Raw genomic sequence first — 18,362 nt, forward strand, 5'->3', positions numbered from 1 at the left:
GCTAACTGTTTGCCGAAAAAAAATAGTATTAGGCTGTTTTATTTTATTTACTATCAAGTATATATTACTATAATAGTGCCCTAACTTTTGTTAATTTAATAATTTTGAAATTTCCGAAGATCGATAAATTAAGGAAAGTTAGGACACTGTAGTAATATATTCTTGATAGTAAATAAAGTAACAAAGTCTAATACTATTTTTTCTTTCGACGAATAATTAGCGAGATATCGTAAATTAAATGTTGAAAAAGTTGCCAAGTTTTCCTTAAATATTTCAAAAAGTATTAGGCAAATAAAAAAATGTTTCAAACAAAAGTTGTTAAAATTAATTGGTAGAAAAAGAAGATATAATAAAAAATTGGTTTTTCTATTTAAAAAAATCAAATTGACCTTCAACTGACCTTGAAAATGCCCTCCAAATAAGAAACTGTTAATGCCATTCTCTTTCCCCTTCAAAATCATGGAAAACGTGTTTTAGCTTTTTTAAATATCTTTCATAGTTTTCGAGATAATTAGCTGGAAAGTTTGCAAATGAACACCCTGTATATAAATTATGTATATGCACAAATTATGATACAAATGTTACGTAATAGAAGTCTGTTGATTAATCCAGGGTATGTATTTGGCCACGTCAACAAAGACGACATACTGTGTAAGATCGCATGTCATTTCGTTAAGATCGAATAACGACCGTGAAACAATACCGCGTATTTGATAACGACCCGTGGTTGAATCGTGGAGCACCAAACCGCTTCCGCTGTCGCCGTTGCATGGACCGCTGCCGTCTCTCAAACCAGCGCAGAAAGTTCGGTTTGAAGTAAAACTAACAAAACGTGGATTGCTCCAGAGACATTCTTCCTACGATTTATATAATAATAATTAAAGTTGTTTAAAAAATTTGATATGAATCCATCAGAGATATTTGTAGAATACAATCATTTGTTAATAATAATCGAAAATATTCGTGGTAAATTATGAACATAAGAAGATAATATAATAATGAGATAATACGTAAGATGATAAATGATGTTTGACAGTGTAAATGCATGCGCCAAGATTATATCACAGCAAATATTGTACAAATATAACAATAAAGTTGCCCTTTCGTATACATCCAGTTTTATCAGATAGCCTCGTTTTATAAGTCTTTGTCAAGGTGATATATTTCGAGAAATTGGGAACTCGTTATACCTATTCGTAGGATTCTTCAATACTCCATACGATTAAATATAGCAACTTAACCGTCTCATATTTCGAAAGAGATTATCAATATCTGAATAACGACTTGACCACCCTGTCTTCGCAAGAAATCATTAATATCCCAATAAGTCTAACAACTTGACCTTACCTCGTCCCAGAAAGGGAATCCTCGGCATTCTATTCGAGTAAGTATTGATAATTCAACCACCTACAAAACAGATCTTCAGCACTCTATGCGAATGACTATAACTCGTCCATCTCGTGCCTAGAACGAGGTCTTCAGCACTCCCTCGAATAAGTATAATAACTCTCTCAACCACTTCACACCCCATAGATAAGAATTAATACAAATTAACACTCTGTTTAATCGTAAATAAGAAGTCAACTTCCAGATATAATTTTTTACATCTGATTTATTCAACGAACAAACATCGAATATTAATCAAACATCATTATTTTTTTGTCGTCATCAACGTTCAGTTGTCATCACTTTCCCTCTCCCTTCTAATTTGTGTGGAAAACGGCATCTTACGCGCTATCGATATGCGTCAAAAGCGAACTTTCATCGTCTAAATGATGCTAGGTGACGAAAAGTTTTATTTGCGTGTATTTTCTTGTTACTAACTTTTTTTTTAATATCATAATTGAAGATAATTGACATAATTATTGATAATCTTTAAAATATAATCGTTATTCTAATAGTGCAATTATGCATTAGAAAAGTTTTTAGTATTATGTGTGACTTATTACTTATACAGAGTGTTCCGGATGTTTTGGAAACGAAAACTTGTGAAGATTAATCAGATCAAATTGAAAAGAAAAGTGATGCCATTTTGCAAAAATCGTAATAGTTATTAAGTTATTAATTAAAACATCTGAGCCAATGAGCGCACGGGAAACGATAGGCGGGCCTGGACATTGCCTGCTAGCTCGTAAGCAATAATCATATCGGTGTTGGCTCTGGAATAAATTTCATTTTTTGGCGATCGCCTCGCACGTACCGGGTTTGTGAAATAAATTTGGACAAGACTTTAAAAAGAAGAAAGAACTTTTCTTTACTACTAATATAAGACTTTCTCTTTTATATACAAGTTTCTCTCGTTCTAATATTATTAGAGAACAGCGTTTACCACACGTCAGCTCGCGGCGATAACTCGTGTGAAAGATGTCAGTTATTATTTATTTCGTTGCCTAGGGAGATCGCTCTTCAATCTTAAAGACCGGTATCGATTTTCTATAACTCAGCTGATCAGATCATCCCAGCTGTCCGGCAATCAAAAAACGGGCGACATCATATACTGTGGCGCATAACATTATAATATACGAGGGCGGTCCGATAAGTACTTAGCCTCACCGCCCGATGGCGCCAGTATCGCAAGAGAAATTTATTATCGTGTAGTACATTCTCGTAGACGGCTACTGTCGAAATTTCAGCCGAATCGGACTCGTAGTTTTGTTTTGACCGCATGTGGAAGCGGGCGTGTCCGCGGATTTTAGAAAAATGGAAAAAGAGCAATATCGGTCGGTGATTCAATTCTTGTTTTTGGAAGGGAAATCGCGCAGCGAAATCAAAGAGCGCTTGGATGCTGTGTACGGTGACTCTTCTCCTTCGATGGCGACCGTCAAAAATTAGTTTAACGAGTTTCAACGTGGTCGCACGTCGGTTTTTGATGAGCCACGCCCAGGTGCCCCGAAAACGGCTACCACGGAGGATAACATGATAAAAATCTACGATCTCGTATTGGCAGACCGCCGATTAAAGGTGCGCGAGATTGCTGAGACAGTAGGCATCTCAAAAGAAAGCGTGGGTCATATCCTGCATGAAATTTTGGGCATGAGAAAGCTGCGCGATGGGTGCCGCGTTTGCTCACTCCGGACAACAAGCGCAACCGTGAGACCACTTCAGAGCAGTGTTTGACGCTGTTTAAGCGCAATCCGAAGGAGTTTCTGCGTCGTTTCGTGACCGTCGACGAAACATGGATCCACTGGTACACACCAGAGACCAAGGATCAGTCGAAACAGTGGACTTCACCCGGCGAATGTGCTCCGAAGAAGGCGAAGACTGTCCTATCGGCCGGAAAGGTGATGGCCACCGTTTTCTGGGATTCACAAGGTGTGATCTACATCGACTACCTGGAGAAGGGCAAAACGGTCACAGGGCTGTATTATGCCGAATTATTGGGCCGATTCGACGCCGAATTGCAGAAAAACGGCCCCATTTGGCGAAGAAAAAAGTGCTCTTCCACCATGACAACGCACCGGCTCACACCTCCGCCCTCGCCACGGTCAAATTGGTCGAATTGGGCTACGAACTGCTGCCCTATCCACCGTATTCTCCAGATTTGGCCCCGTGCGACTTCTTTTTGTTTCCAAACTTGAAAAAGTCACTCGCCGGGCAGAAATTTGAGTCGAATGAGGAGGTCATCGCCGCCACGGAGGCCTACTTTGCAGACCTCGAGAAAACGTATTTTTCAGACGAGTTAAAGAAGTTGGAGCATCACTGGGTCAAGTGTATCGAGCTAAAAGGAGACTATGTTGAGAAATAAATCGCCACTTTTCCAAAATTTTCGTTTTTCTTTTGTAGGCTAAGTACTTATCGGACCACCCTCGTACTATTCACAGAATGATTATCTTATACGATTTAACAAAACAAATCGACCATTTTTCATTCAGAGTCGTTAAAATCACTGACACATACAAAATATCAAGATCTTAAAATATTGCTTTTTTTCTTTAAATATGTTCTTGCTTTTTGGATTAATCAAGAGTCATGAGAAATGTTATGAGAAATAGCTGTTATAGAAATGATGCGACTAACTGAAAATTTTTAATAATCGATCAAATTTTTAATATCAATTTATTAGTGGTAAGGTATTCGCGAGTTTGAGTTTTTACGGCCATAAAATTATTTATACACATTTTTCAATTGCTAATTAAAATGCAGCACTCCAATTTATCATAATTGAAAAACATATTCGGACATAATCAGCAAACACAATGTAACATGTAATATACCTGTTAGTTGTAATTTCCAACTCAATGATGTAACTGTTATATAATACATGCGTTATATAACCGTTATATTGTTAAGTAGGAAATTACAGCTAACAGGTATTATACAGGGTATCTCAGAACTTTGGGACACGGGCTCCGTAGGGACATAGAGCTAAGTGAGAAGAACAAAAAAGTCCTCTACCATAATGTGAAAATCGTAATAGTTTTTTAGTAATAACCGCGTAAAGTTTGGCGTTTTCCACGCTCATCGCGGCCTATAGACGCTCCGCGGCAAGCTGTGTGCGTAGGAGCTGAGCAATAACGCGTCTCGCGCTGACTGTCGCGATGGCGTCTTGGCGCTTTGACGCCCTACGCATACAGCTTGCCGCGGAGCCTCTATAGGCCGCGCTGGACGTGGAAAACACCAAACTTGACGCGGTTATTACTAAAAACTATTACTAAACTATTACTAAACTATTACTAAACTATTACTAAAAACTATTACGATTTTCGCATTATGGTACAGGAATTTTTTGTTCCTCTCACTTAGCTCTATGTCCCTACGGAGCCCGTGTCCCAAAGTTCTGAGACATCCTGTATATAATATTATGTTTGCTAGGATCGATTATAACAGGAATCGATATATGTAACAGTTGTCCTTATAAATGTAAAAGATTGAAGAAAAAACAATAGTACGTATATTATCTTTTCTTACCTATCAATTAAAAATATAATAAAGGGCTAGTGTTTGGCGGAACGTAGACAAACTTTTTCGAAAGAACCGATCTCTCTCGTACAGGAGAAAAGCAATTCGGTTCAAATTATCAGCAATCAATTATATCTGTAACCGTTGAGTTTAGTCGCTTGCTTTGTGTTTATCTATCTATCTGATAATACAACAATTTCGTCGACCGATATTATTGTATTCGCGAAGATCCGTATGTACATATGCCGTATGTACATAGTATGCCGTATGTACATATTATGTTTCTATCTATCATCGCCTTTATGTTCATATTTCTCATTGTCTTTGTTACAGTTATAACGTTCGAATACGTGAATATCGTGTGTTCGCTATCGGCCTCATCGAAGAAACCAGTATCGTTTGAACTCTCAATTAGAATAAACGTCTGAATATTCGAAAACGCAATCACGTAAAACTCCACTGCTCTAAGTCCACTCCTACCCAGAACTTGGACGTCTCCAGTATCATCCTACTCATATCATTATCCTGAAAATCTCGAAACAGCTAGCACATATAAGTGGTTTTTATCTTTAAACATCAAAGTGAGCACAAAATCATAAACATTTAATATCTTTAGCTGCTTTACAACATATCTAAAATCTATCGAAATCGGTGAGGGACTTCCAAGAGTTTCTTTATTAATTCAGATCCGAAGCTGGCTTTAGTATTTCAATCGTTCTCCGAATAATCCTAATTTAAAATGTCACATTTATCCACTATCAGAATAATTGATTATCGGCATAACGTCATTTCCGAATAAATATTAAAGTCTTAAAATTACTAATTGCAATATTTAGAAGAGGAGTGAAGAAATATTATAAGATTTAGAATATAAGGTTAGCATATGCAATTTAACATGAAAGGTAGATTTGTACGTTCAACTAAGATAATTTTGGCGCATACGTCCACACCGTCGTACATCTTTTCATAATTACAATTTAACACAAACATCTTATGTTCATCTCTAATTGACCAGACGATTGCATTCTAAGATTTGATATTTGAAAGTTATTAGATAATATACAATAGGAATTCAAGTTTCGGAAACTTATTTCCTAATGATGTTTATTACGATTGATGATTTATTGTGTTTATTGAATTAAGACAGAGTTCGGCAAAGTTTACAACTTTCGGCCGATTTTCGGAAAGTACGCCTTCTATCTCCCCTTACCACGCAGCGAATCCAGTAACTGACGGTCACGGCTCGCGACCTCAGGACCGTTGAGATTATAAGGTGCATCTATGTGGTGCCTATTAAAGATGCGTTCGAGGAGCGCGTCGATCAGAGCTAACGCATCATTCAATCCTTGTACATGTAATGAGCGATAAAAATAGAATAACGTGTTAGCGTTGACAGCACGCTCCTTTAACGTATTTTAAAGGCTGAAAAATATATCGATACAACTATATGTATAATATTTCGTGTAAACTTGTAAAAACAGGTAAATATTCACCTTTACATAGCCCACGTGAAATGACCTCCGGTTGACCTTGATATTAACCTTGACCCTTAAGGATGTCAGTCATAAACTTTTCCCGTCGTTCGTTCTTTATTAAAAAATTATTAACAAAAATTAAAAATTAACATTTTTGTCAATTATTTTATCAAATAGAAATGTTTCAAGTAAAAATTGTAAGTCTCTTCAAAATATAGATTTTATGTTTTATGCATTTTTACTATAGAAGTAATAATTTCTGAGAAAAACAGTGATAAAGACTTTAAACTTTATACATATTTATTTAACTTATTATACATATACATATCTTGTATCATATATACATACATGCAATGTGTAGGGGAGAAGGGGGCACTATAGGACACTTTTTATTTTGAAGCTCATATCTTTTTCAATTTTTAAGAAATTGGTTCTCCGATTGAATTATAAGTTAATTTGGTTGTTAAAGCTCAATATAAACGTATGGCAAAACAAACACATTTGACAGTAGTACGTTGTTTTTACCTTTTAAAAAAGTGTCCCCTCTGTCCTAATCTGCCTCCCTGGAGGGGAAGTTTAGGACGGCCTGGGGCAGTTTAGGACTGATAAAGAAAAACCGAGATAATTCTCGTCTTCTTACTTTATTTATTGAAAGCAATAAATCTCTTGCTAGGCAACCTTGTCTTACAAACCTCTTTTAATATATTTTTACTTTAACAATACAGTAGATAATTTGTAATAGGCAATCAAATAAACATTAATGTCCACCTTATTGGAACCTTGATTAAGACAGGAATCAGTCTCATAATTTTTTCTTAGATAATAAAATATCTACTTTCTACAGCTCTGTTTAGAAAATATTAAAGTGCTAAGTGTTAAAATTATTAACTTTATAACAAATTAAAAAATAGAAATTGAACAAAAATAACTTTCTTAGATACGCAACAAAAGAAAATTGAGATCGGTAATAAACTTAAAATTAATCAACCAAGTTTAAAAGTAGAAAAATCAAATCTGAATGTAATCATTCCTGCAGTTCTCGAGGTGCTATCTGCATTGTTTGGTGGTAGCAGTTTGGCCAAGATATCCATAGTAGTCACTGGCCATTTATCCTCCTTTTCAGGAAAGAAAAATTTGTAAAATCCTAGTTTCTTCTTCAAAAAAGTAACAGTGAAAACGTTAAAAATTTTTTCTTTTACTCTGCCAACAAAAACCAAGGACAAGTTATTTTTTTCAGATGAACATCTCACCAAACAAAAATCTCCAGGATTTAAACTATCTACGTTAATATTTTCTGTGTCCAACAAAACGTCATCTTCATCTCTTAATTCCAAATCGGTGTCAAAGAAACAATAATTTTCTTCTTCCGTATCTTTTGGACTAGAATCTTTTTTTTTGAAATTTTGGCTCTTTTTGCTTTCGATTTTTGTTGTCTTTGCTGAAATGTCTATTTTTCTAAGTCCTGACTTTTCTAATCTTTTCTGTCGTTCTACGTATGTTGCTTCTATTGCTATTTTCTCAGGTGATTCCGTCAAAATGCGTGACCTTCCCTTTCTTCTACCCCTTGACCCTTTCTTTCGTGGAGATGCTTTAGGAAAAGGTCTTATCATTTCAGGTAAAAAAATCGGTTCAGGTAATACAGCATTTTCAATTAAAGTTGGTAGTCCCCTATTTCGGACAGCTGACCCACTAACTTTCGGTGCCGGTTGTTTTACTGGAATTTGAGTTGAATTATTGTTATTTGCTCACCCACAGCGCTTGGTTCATTATTATCTGATGATGCTTGGTCAACTGTAACAGTAGTCTCCGTAGTGGAAATTTGTTCAAGGGTACGATTTGTCACTTCTGCACATTCGAAGTCGTCATACGTGAAAGCATTTCTAGAAAAAGGGTAGATAGGGTTTCTTGAACCCTGCAGTAATATTATTTAGAATGAATATGATGCGTTGTAAGCAGGTGTCACTATACCGGCCAAGTCATGAATTGTTATTGTCTTTCCCGGGTGGTTTAACAGCCAATCGTTTTGAGAGACAGAAAGTTTTTGTTTAAAAAGTCCCATGACTGAAACATCGAGAGGCTGAAGCCTATGTGTGCAATGCGGTGGAAACGTGAGTAGAACAATGCCATTATCTCGGCAAAAATTTACGGTGTCTATAGTGCAGTGGCTTTCATGGTTATTTAGTAATAACAAGATCATGTCTTCTTTGCTGCATCTTGTGTACTTTTTTAAGTGTTCCAGTCCTTTCATAAACAATGATCCTGTCATCCACCCACTAGTGGGGTTATTAGCAAAGCCGATACAACCATTTGGACCTCCTGTGAGCATATGTTCATGGAATCTTGCTCTTGGAAAAAAAACAGGTGGTATCGAATTTCCAGCAGCATTAATAATTGCATACATTGTTATGAGTTGCCCTCTTTCGGCTGGGACACTTTGTCCTACTTGTTTTTGCCCACACTGAGCTATAACGTTAGGGCTTGCACAACGGTCATAACATTGGTCTCGTCTAAGTTGAATGTGCGATCCAGTGTAAATGTTGTCTTTTGAAGCGCTCTGTTTAAGTTGTTTCGAAATTCAGTTACATTATGCCGGTTGAAGCTGGTAGCTCTGGATAAACTCGTATTTTCTGGTTTGCGCAACGAAAGATTTCTATGCCTTCGCATGAAACCTTTTATCCACTCAATTCCAGCAGTTTGATTTTGCTCCCATAATTTAGGGCATTTTTTCAAAGCCTTAGCATATTGATATGCTAAAGTTCTAGCTTGGCGATATGTTAAGCCGTAGTTCATTTTGCAACATTTCAGCATGTAATTTCGTAACATGTTTTCTTCTAAGTTATTGAATATCTGGTAGACTGAATATTTGGAGGAAAAATCTTCACTTTTAGACCTTTTGTCGTTTTTAATATTTTCCAAGCGATAACCTAGTGTGCGTTTTGTAATTCCGAAAGCATTTGCAGCTTTTCTGAGTGTCATCGTTTTATTCAAGACATGTTGCATAGCTTTCTTCAAATCTTCCTCGTTGACAGATGTATCTTTCTTCTTTTTGTAATTCCGCACCATTCTTATACCTTAAAGGTAAAGAAAAAATATTTAGACATGCAAACACAACAAATGACACACAAAATTCCTTTTTGGCAATAGTTACGGGGCACATAAGGACTCGTTCTAATGTGCCCCGTAAATTTTGTCCAATACTGCCCCAACCCTAACCTTGAAAAGAAAAACGTAAGTAATATTTCATACCATCTCTTTTATTATGTCGTTGTATTTCGTTCATTACAACGGAAAACATATAATCATAACCAGAACATACAAGTAGTTTCTTTCTGAACAAGTTTAATATATAGATACTTACATTTGCGAGCCAAAATAATTACAACAGTCAGCGAAAATCACTAACAACTTATAGCTTAGTTTGACAGCTGACAGCGCGGAAGGTCTCACGTGACGTTCGTTGATTGATTGGTTGCCAACCAAAAAATGCATTTAATGTGAAAAAAAAGTGACAAATTTGTTTTTTATTCGAGATGTCCTAAACTGCATTTGTGCTAAAGTGCCTCCTTCTCCCCTATACACACAAAAAAGTATACGTATATGCGCGGAGGGAGAGGCTCCGCCCCTCCCCCCGCACTCTCTCCCCTAAAAAACTAATCCTAACCTAACCTAAAGGAAAAACAATATAAGAATGTATAATTTACCATATTTCAATAGATAGGTTAGGTTAGATTAGGGTTAGTTTTTTTGGGAAAGGGGTGCAGGGAAGGAGCTCCGCCCCTCCCCCACGCATATATGTATACTGCAAGGATTACAAGGAGTTTCTTTGACGTTTATAACAAATTTACTCAAAATTCTTTTCATTAAGTACATAAAATATTGTCGAAAGATTACGTTCAATTTATAAAACTTCTTTTGTTAATAATTTTTTAATGAAGAACGAGCGGCGGGAAAAGTTTATGACTTTGACATCCTTAAGGGTCAAGGTTAACATCAAGGTCAACCGGAGGTCATTTCACGCGGGCTGTGTAAAGGTGAATATTTACCGGTTTCCTCGTCACTCATGACGTACTATTGCCGACACGTTTAAAGAAAAAACAGTTTAAAGAAAAAACGCGTCGGCAACAGTACGTCATGGGTGACGAGGAAACCTATTACATTACCTTCTAATTATAAAAATATAAGAAAAAATATATATATACTTATACAAGTATATGTTTTTACAAGTTTACACGAAATATTATACATATAGTTATATCGATACATTTATTTTTCAGCCTTTGAGATATTTTAAAGGAGCGTGCTGTCAACACTAACACGTTATTCTATCTTTATCGCTCATTACATGTACAAGGATTGAATGATGCGTTAGCGCTGATCGACGCGCTCCCCGAACCCATCTTTAGTAGGCACCACATAGATGCATCTTATGATCTCAACGGTCCTGAGGTTGCGAGCCACGACCGTCAGTTGCTGGATCCGCTGCGCCGTAAAGGGAGATAGAAGGCGTACTTTCCGAAAATCGGCCGAAAGTTGTAAACTTTGCTGAGCTCTGATTTAAGACAAACGTCACTCTAATCTACAGCGTTTAATAATTCTAACAAATCTATTCGTTATGAATACATAATATATATACATAATTAATAATAATAATAGTATATAGGATGGCCCACTGAAAACGAAACAAACATATTTTTTTTAGGATTTAACCTATCGGGGACTTGAATAAGTTCTCGTTGTTTCCCGACAGATGGTGTTATCTCAGCCCTTTTGCATCGGACAATACTACAGCCAACTTCATCGTGAAGCTCCATTATTAGGCTCGAAGTGACAGTATATGTTATTCCGCCGAAGCGTAAACAATATATTTTTTCATAGTATTAAACATGTCGAATTTCGTACAAAAAAAAGATTTGCGGGGAATTTTACTGCACTACTTTTTTCAAAAAAAATCTGCAGCTGAAGCACATAGAATTCTTGTGGAGACTTATGGCGACCATGCCTCTGTCGGAAACAACATGCAGAGATTAGTTTAGACGCTTTAAAAATAATGATTTTGATGTTGAAGATAAAGAATGCTCTGGCGCACCGAAAAAGTTTGAAGACGAAAAATTGGGAGCATTACTCGATGAAGACCTATGTCAGACGTAAAATGAACTTGCAGAATCATTAGGTTGATCACATAACAGTCGTCAAACGTTTAAAAGCATTAGGAATGATTCAAAAGCAAGGAAATTGGGTGCTGTACGAATTGAAGCCCAGAGACGTCGAACGGCGTTTTTTCACGTGTGAACAATTGCTCCAACGACAGGAAAGGAAAGGTTTTTTGCATTGCATCGTGACTGACGATGAAAAGTGGATACACTACGATAACCCGAAGCGTAGAAAATCGTGGGGTAAGCCCGGCCATGCATCAACATCGACGGCAAAGCCGAATATCCATGGTTCCAAGCTCATGCTCTGTATTTGATGGGATCAGCTGGGTGTATATATTATGAGCTCCTCAAACCCAACGAAACCATCACGGGAGATCGCTATCGACTACAATTGATGCGTTTAAGCCGAGCATTGAAGGAAAAACGGCCGCAATACAAGGAGAGACACGACAAAGTAATTTTGCAGCATGACAACGCTCGGCCACATGTTGCAAAACCGGTCAAAACCTACTTGAAAACGTTCAAATGGGAAGTCCTACCCCACCCGCCGTATTCACCGGACATTGCTTCTTCCGATTACCACTTATTCCGATCGATGACTCATGGCCTGGCTGAGCAGCACTTCCATTCTTATGAAGATGCCAAAAAATGGGTCGATTCGTGGATAACCTCAAAAGATGAGTGATTCTTTCGACATGGTATTCGTATGCTGCCAGAAAGATGGGAGAAAGTAGTGGCTAGCAATGGACAATATTTTCAATGACATGTTCTTTACTAATTTTTTTTAAATAAAGCATTCATTTTCACGAAAATACAGCGAGAAAGTTATTCAAGTCCTCAGTAATTTATTCGAAAAATGCTCGGATACGTCAACTTCTGTTATAAGAGAGACATAATAATTAGTTATTTCCGTTCACTAAACTTCAACCTCATAAGAGGAGCTCATTTTACCACAAAAATTTTAAATGGCAAAAGATGTATAGCAACATACCATTTGAAAGCGCAATAAATTCGCTTTACAACAGTGTCTTATTTTTTGAATTCCAATCGAATTATTTCTCGAATAAGCACGCTCCAAAGGAGTAATATTTACCAAACTAGCAACTTACGTGTCAGCATAGTAAATATTGGAAATGAGCACCACTAGCTTCCACACAATAATAAAGATTTTGTTCAAAACGGTTTTGCGCATTCAGAAGCATTTATGGAATGATTTAGCGCTATTCGTTGACGATAATTTTACGACAACGATAAACGTTGTCGTAAATTTTCTGAAAAAGCTAGTTTAGTTGCGTATGTTTTATTCTTTAAGTGATCCCATAAAAAGAAATCTAGTGGAGATAAATCTGGTGACCTTGCAAGCCATTCAATAGGCCCACTCCTTCCAATCTATTGATCCTGAAATCTTTGATTCGAATACTGTCGAACAGGCAATGCATGATGCAGAGGAGTTCCGTCTTGTTGGAATACCCACTGATCTTCAAGTAATGTCTGTCATTCTCGATAATATCAGTTAACATTAGATCAATGATGTTTCCTACAATTTCAAATACATCTCTCCAGTTAAATTATCATGTGAAAATAAAGGACCAATAATTCGATTACAAGTAAATGTCAGGCCAAATATTTAATTTTTCTGGATGTTAGATATGTACTTCATGAAGTATTCTTGAATTAGAATCTCACCAATAGCAACAATTATGGCGATTGACCGTATAGGAAAAAACTACACTTATCGAGAGAGCATAATTTAAACAGAAAATTTTGATTGGTAATTGCTCGTTCACTCGCAATCTCACAAACGGCAGTCCAAGTCGTCTTCATTGAGAAATTCAGTTGGTTCATTCCTGAACCAACTGAATTTTGTATGGGTGGAACTTGTGATATTTCAAAATCCTCAGAATACTCGATTAATACCAAAGGTAACGGTCAATTTTCTTAACGTAGAACCGATAACAATTTGTCTAGAACCGCCTCTTCCACAACTTCAATTCTTACCAAGTTTTGAGCATCTCGCTTTTTATTGGCTATAGAACCAGTCTCCCGAAATTTTCTTACTAATTCCAACACATACTTTCGACAGATATATTTATTTGTATATTGTTGGTTGAATAACTCGCCCGTTCTATTACTACATTTATTGTTACGAAAGAAAATTTCAATCAGTTAAATCTTTTTCGCAATCGAATAAACCACAATTTATGAATTTGTTGGCAACGAATGTTACGAAATACGACTACGTATTGCTTGTCGTTAAAGACACAGACTATAATGCGTTCAAATTCAAGAGATACTTTGGCATTGTGTTACATCCGGAAAATTCCGTTCGATTAAAAACTTAATCATAATAGCATGACTAAAGGTACTTGATGAACTTTGGTCCGAGTCAGAAAAATATTGACGCCAAACACATTATCACACAACGCGATAACTCTAAAATCTCTGGAAAATTCGATGCTCCAGAAATATTAACAAAAATCTTTGAACTGACTCAGATTTTGGTTTCCACTCACTTAGTCAACGTTACTTAGTCAACAATATCACAAACATCCTTCTTAACCGTAACCGTAACCGTAACCGAACTCAACTATTCCTTTACTTATCATTGGGCAACTCAAGTAAAAATATCGATATTTCCTTCTTAAAAGATTACTGCCATGTTTTTTTGTAAGAACTAAAAAATCCTCGAAATCCTCTTATTGCCATATGTATTCTATCTCCTGCAATAATTATCTTCGAGATACTGCAGCGTACTCTTAAATCCCACCTCAAAAAAATGTTCGAAGCACAGTCGTTTGACCATATTTGGGCATAAAAATTAGATTTCCGAAGCAACTTCCCAAACCCCACTCTCTCAACCGAGCTGACGATTTGAGTAAAGCCAAAAGGTTACTTCATTTCTCGACAGTTTCGTGAACTATAAAGATCGAAACCTTCTTTTACTTAAAACATCGAAACATTCATTCACTTCTCGACAGTCTCGCGAGTTAAAAGAATCGAAACCTCCTCTTATTCAAAACATGAAAACCTTCACTCATTTCTCGACAAACCGAAAACTTCTTACAACTTCTCAGTCTTAGATTTTATTCTTCATACACGCGATTCAAAACTGGTGCAGTTAAGAAACTCGAAACTCAGCCCCATCGGCATCAGGGTAAAAGGCTAACCTCCTGCATAAGAGACAGATTGCACCAATTCCCCTATCCAGGGCTTTGCTGTTTCACTTTCAATCAGGCAGATTCAATCTTCAGAAAACAGTAAGTTACTTACATATTGTGTTTCTCTCATAAATCGAACTCCCTCATTTGCATCTTTTCTTATCTTGAAATTCGTTACAATGGGCTATCGTGTCAACTCCTACATAACAATCAACTGAGTCTTCGACTCGCTAAAATAAATTTTTGAACCACACGACCTCGATAGTCTCCAGTCAACTGCCCAATATCTGCGGGCAATAATTAATATTGCTTTAGAAATCAATTATCATCCAGACCCATCGCTCCCATTCATTCTACTATGTATTTTCCCATACCCCTTAAATCCTTCCCCAAGTACTTCTCCACGCTCTGCCACTAGTTCACCCACTTTTCCTATATCTTATTCAACTATCTCTCTCTCTTCCCACTCCCTTCAATTCACCGGACCGTTCTTATCCTTCCTCACCAAATTAGATATTATTCGTTTTCCTTTCACTTTTTCTCCTTTCAAAATATTTGCGCACAACCATTACATAATATACACGCTACTGTCCGTCATTGCAAACATGTATAATTTTATATTAAGGGTCTACAGGAGCCTACTAGAGACCTCTTGCGGAGACCCGTGAACTAGGCAAAATTATATTGCAAATTATGAACAAAATACGAAGAGAATCACCTTATATGTATGATATTTGCAATCAGGAGAAACGTCCGCAGGGTCGTACAGAGCGTTTTTTGGAAAAAAGTCGAAATAAAAATTGATTAAATAATTTGAATGAACGTTCATCCCGCGGTGCAGCACGAACCTATATTTTCATTTATTACAAATTTTCAAGAACCTGAATGCAAAATCGGGCTCTGTACGACCCTAGATACTAATATAAGGAAGATGTCCATGTATGTTTGATAAGGAAATATGATGTATGCGTGGCAAAATTTGTATTTGTATTTGTATTTGTGATAACATGGAAAGTGTAGCCCAGTTGCACTATAGTGCAGTCTATATGATCTAACCTTCCTGCCTTGCGTTCGCGCGAGCAATGCATTAGTATTAGCGTATATATAAGCAGTGCATAAGTATTGCCATGTGTATGTGTATGAATACCTTCCAGCTTCCACTTTAAAACATAAGATATTTTGCCACGTTGACGATATATATAACCATTAAATTGATATGGAATATTACTTGAACTATTATCGAGGTCCCTACAGAGCCAGATTTTGCAATCCAGCCGTCCATAATTTATGAAAAATAAATGAAGCGTCCGCCGTACCAAGCATCACTGCGAGTCACTCCGAATAACATTTTACGAGATGCAATATTTCGTCTTTTTGACGATACGTATTATTATCAAATTATTGCAGCATCTTCTTCGTACTATTTCTGATATCGGTACAAAGCCGGATTTTGCAATCTGGTCGTCAAAAGTTTATAATATATAAATAAAGCCATCCGTCGTACCAGGCGTTAGAGCGAATCAGTTGAGAAATGATTGTAGGAGATGCAAATGTTCACCTCGTTGACGATATATTTAACCGCCAAATTGTTATAGCATCTTCTTTGAACTAACCCCGAGAAACCTACAGAGCCAGATTTTGCAATCCAGCCGTCAAAAATTTATAATATTTTAATAAAGCGAGCGTCATAAACATCGCAGCGAGTCCCACGAAATACCATGTTACAAGAAAAGATATTTTGCCTCGTTGCACTCATATATTATCACCAAATTGCAATATATTTCTCGATTTATTTCCAAGGTCTATACAAAGCCAGATTTCGCAATCAGGCCGTCTAACTTTTATCACAAATAAATAAAGATGCACCAAGCGTCAAGGTGGATCACGCGAATACAATTTCACAAGAAGAGATATTTCGCCTCGTTGACGATATATGTAACCGCCAAATTGATATGGAATATTCCGTGAACTATTATCGAGGTCCCTACAGGGCTAGATTTTGCAATCTGGCCGTCCAAAGTTTATGAAAAATAAATGAGTCCGCCGTACCAAGCATCGCTGCGAATCACTCCAAAAATTATTTTACGAGATGCAAAATTTCGCCTCGTTAACGATACATATAATTGCTAAACTGTTATAGCATCTTCCTTGAATTATCCCTGAGGACCTTACACAGTCAGATTATGCAATCGGGCCGTCCAAAATTTATAATATATATTAGGTGCGCAACTAAGTTCTCGCTGTTTTTTTGATGAAAATGCAACTTTATTGTGAAAAAATGGTTACAAATGAATCATTCAAAATATTGCCCATCGCTAGCGACAACTTTTTCCCATCTTTCTGGCAGAGCTCGAATACCGTCACGGTAGAAGTGTTCGTCTTTTGAAGCTATCCATGAATCAAGCCATTTTGAGATGTCTTCATATGAGCGGAACTGCTGATTAGCCAGACCATGTGCCATCGAACGGAACAAGTAATAATCGGACGGCGCAATATCTGGGGAATATGGCGGGTGGGGTAGGACTTCCCATTTGAACGTTTCTAAGTAGGTTTTAACGGGTTTGGCAACGTGAGGCCGAGCGTTGTCATGCTATAGAATCAGTTTTTCGTGCCTCTGCTCGTATTGTGGCCACTTTTCGCGCAGTGCTCGGCTCAATCGCATCAATTGAGTTCGATACCGTTCCCCAGTGATGGTTTCGTTCGGTTTCAACAGCTCATAATAAATAACACCGCCCTGGTCCCACCAAATACACAGCAAAACCTTCGCAGCGTGAATATTCGGCCGAGCCGACGACGTAGAAGCATGACCGGGCAGTCCCCATGATTTTGTTCTCTTTGGGTTGCTGTAATGAATCCATTTTTCATCACCCGTAACGATGCGATGAAGAAAACCCTTCCTTTTTTGCCGCTGGAGCAGTTGTTCACAGGCGAAAAAACGACGCTCAACGTCTCTTGGCTTCAAATCATAAGGAACCCAAGTTCCTTGTTTTTGAATCATTCCAACGCATGCAATCGCTTGGAAATGGCTTGGCGGGTAACTCCTAATGCTGAAGCAAGCTCTTTTTTGCGTTTGGCACGGATCCTCATCGAGCAATGCCTCCAATTCAGCGTCTTCGAAGGTTTTTGGCCTTCTTTCACGCGAACGGTCGTCAACATCGAAATCACCGTCTTTGAAGCGACGGAACCAATCACGGCACGTTGTTTCACTTAGAGCAGCATCTCCGTAAACTTTTTGGAGTTCTCGATGCGCTTCAGCCGCCGTTTTCTTCGAATGAAAGAAGAAAAGCAACACTTCCCGCAAATGACGATTATTTGGCACAAAATCAGACATTTTCACACAACCAAAAGTATATGACGCAAAAACAAAATCACTAATGTGTCAAAGCGGTTTGTTTACCATATGTCTAAGCTTGGTTCATGATGTTTTGGTTATGTCACAATCGACCAGCACTTACTACTGGAGCCATCTCTTGAAAAATAGCGGGAACTTAGTTGCGCACCTAATATATATATAAAGCATCAGCCGTACCAGGAGTTGCAGCGAGTCAAGTGGAATACCATTTTACAAGAAGCAATATTTTGCCTTGTTGACGTAATGTATGAACTTATTATAGCATCTTCCTACAACTATTCCCGAGATCTCTACAGAGTTAGATCTTACAAACAGGCCGTCAACA

General features: G+C 37.3%; 1 protein-coding gene across 2 annotated transcripts in view; it reads right to left on the minus strand.

Moving 5' to 3' along the window:
* Positions 1-418: 418 nt before the first annotated feature.
* The window catches only part of LOC105188891 (serine protease gd), a 111,791-nt gene continuing 93,847 nt past the window's right edge, over positions 419-18,362 (minus strand). For both annotated transcript variants that reach the window (XM_025301595.1, XM_025301596.1), the window contains one exon: positions 419-857. In XM_025301595.1, the coding sequence (XP_025157380.1) occupies positions 582-857 (276 nt within the window). In that variant the 3' untranslated portion in view covers positions 419-581. The remainder of the gene's footprint in view (positions 858-18,362) is intronic.

Source organism: Harpegnathos saltator, unplaced genomic scaffold (genome assembly GCF_003227715.2).
Source record: "Harpegnathos saltator strain DR-91 unplaced genomic scaffold, Hsal_v8.6 scaffold433, whole genome shotgun sequence".
NCBI classification, from domain to species: Eukaryota; Metazoa; Arthropoda; class Insecta; order Hymenoptera; family Formicidae; genus Harpegnathos; species Harpegnathos saltator.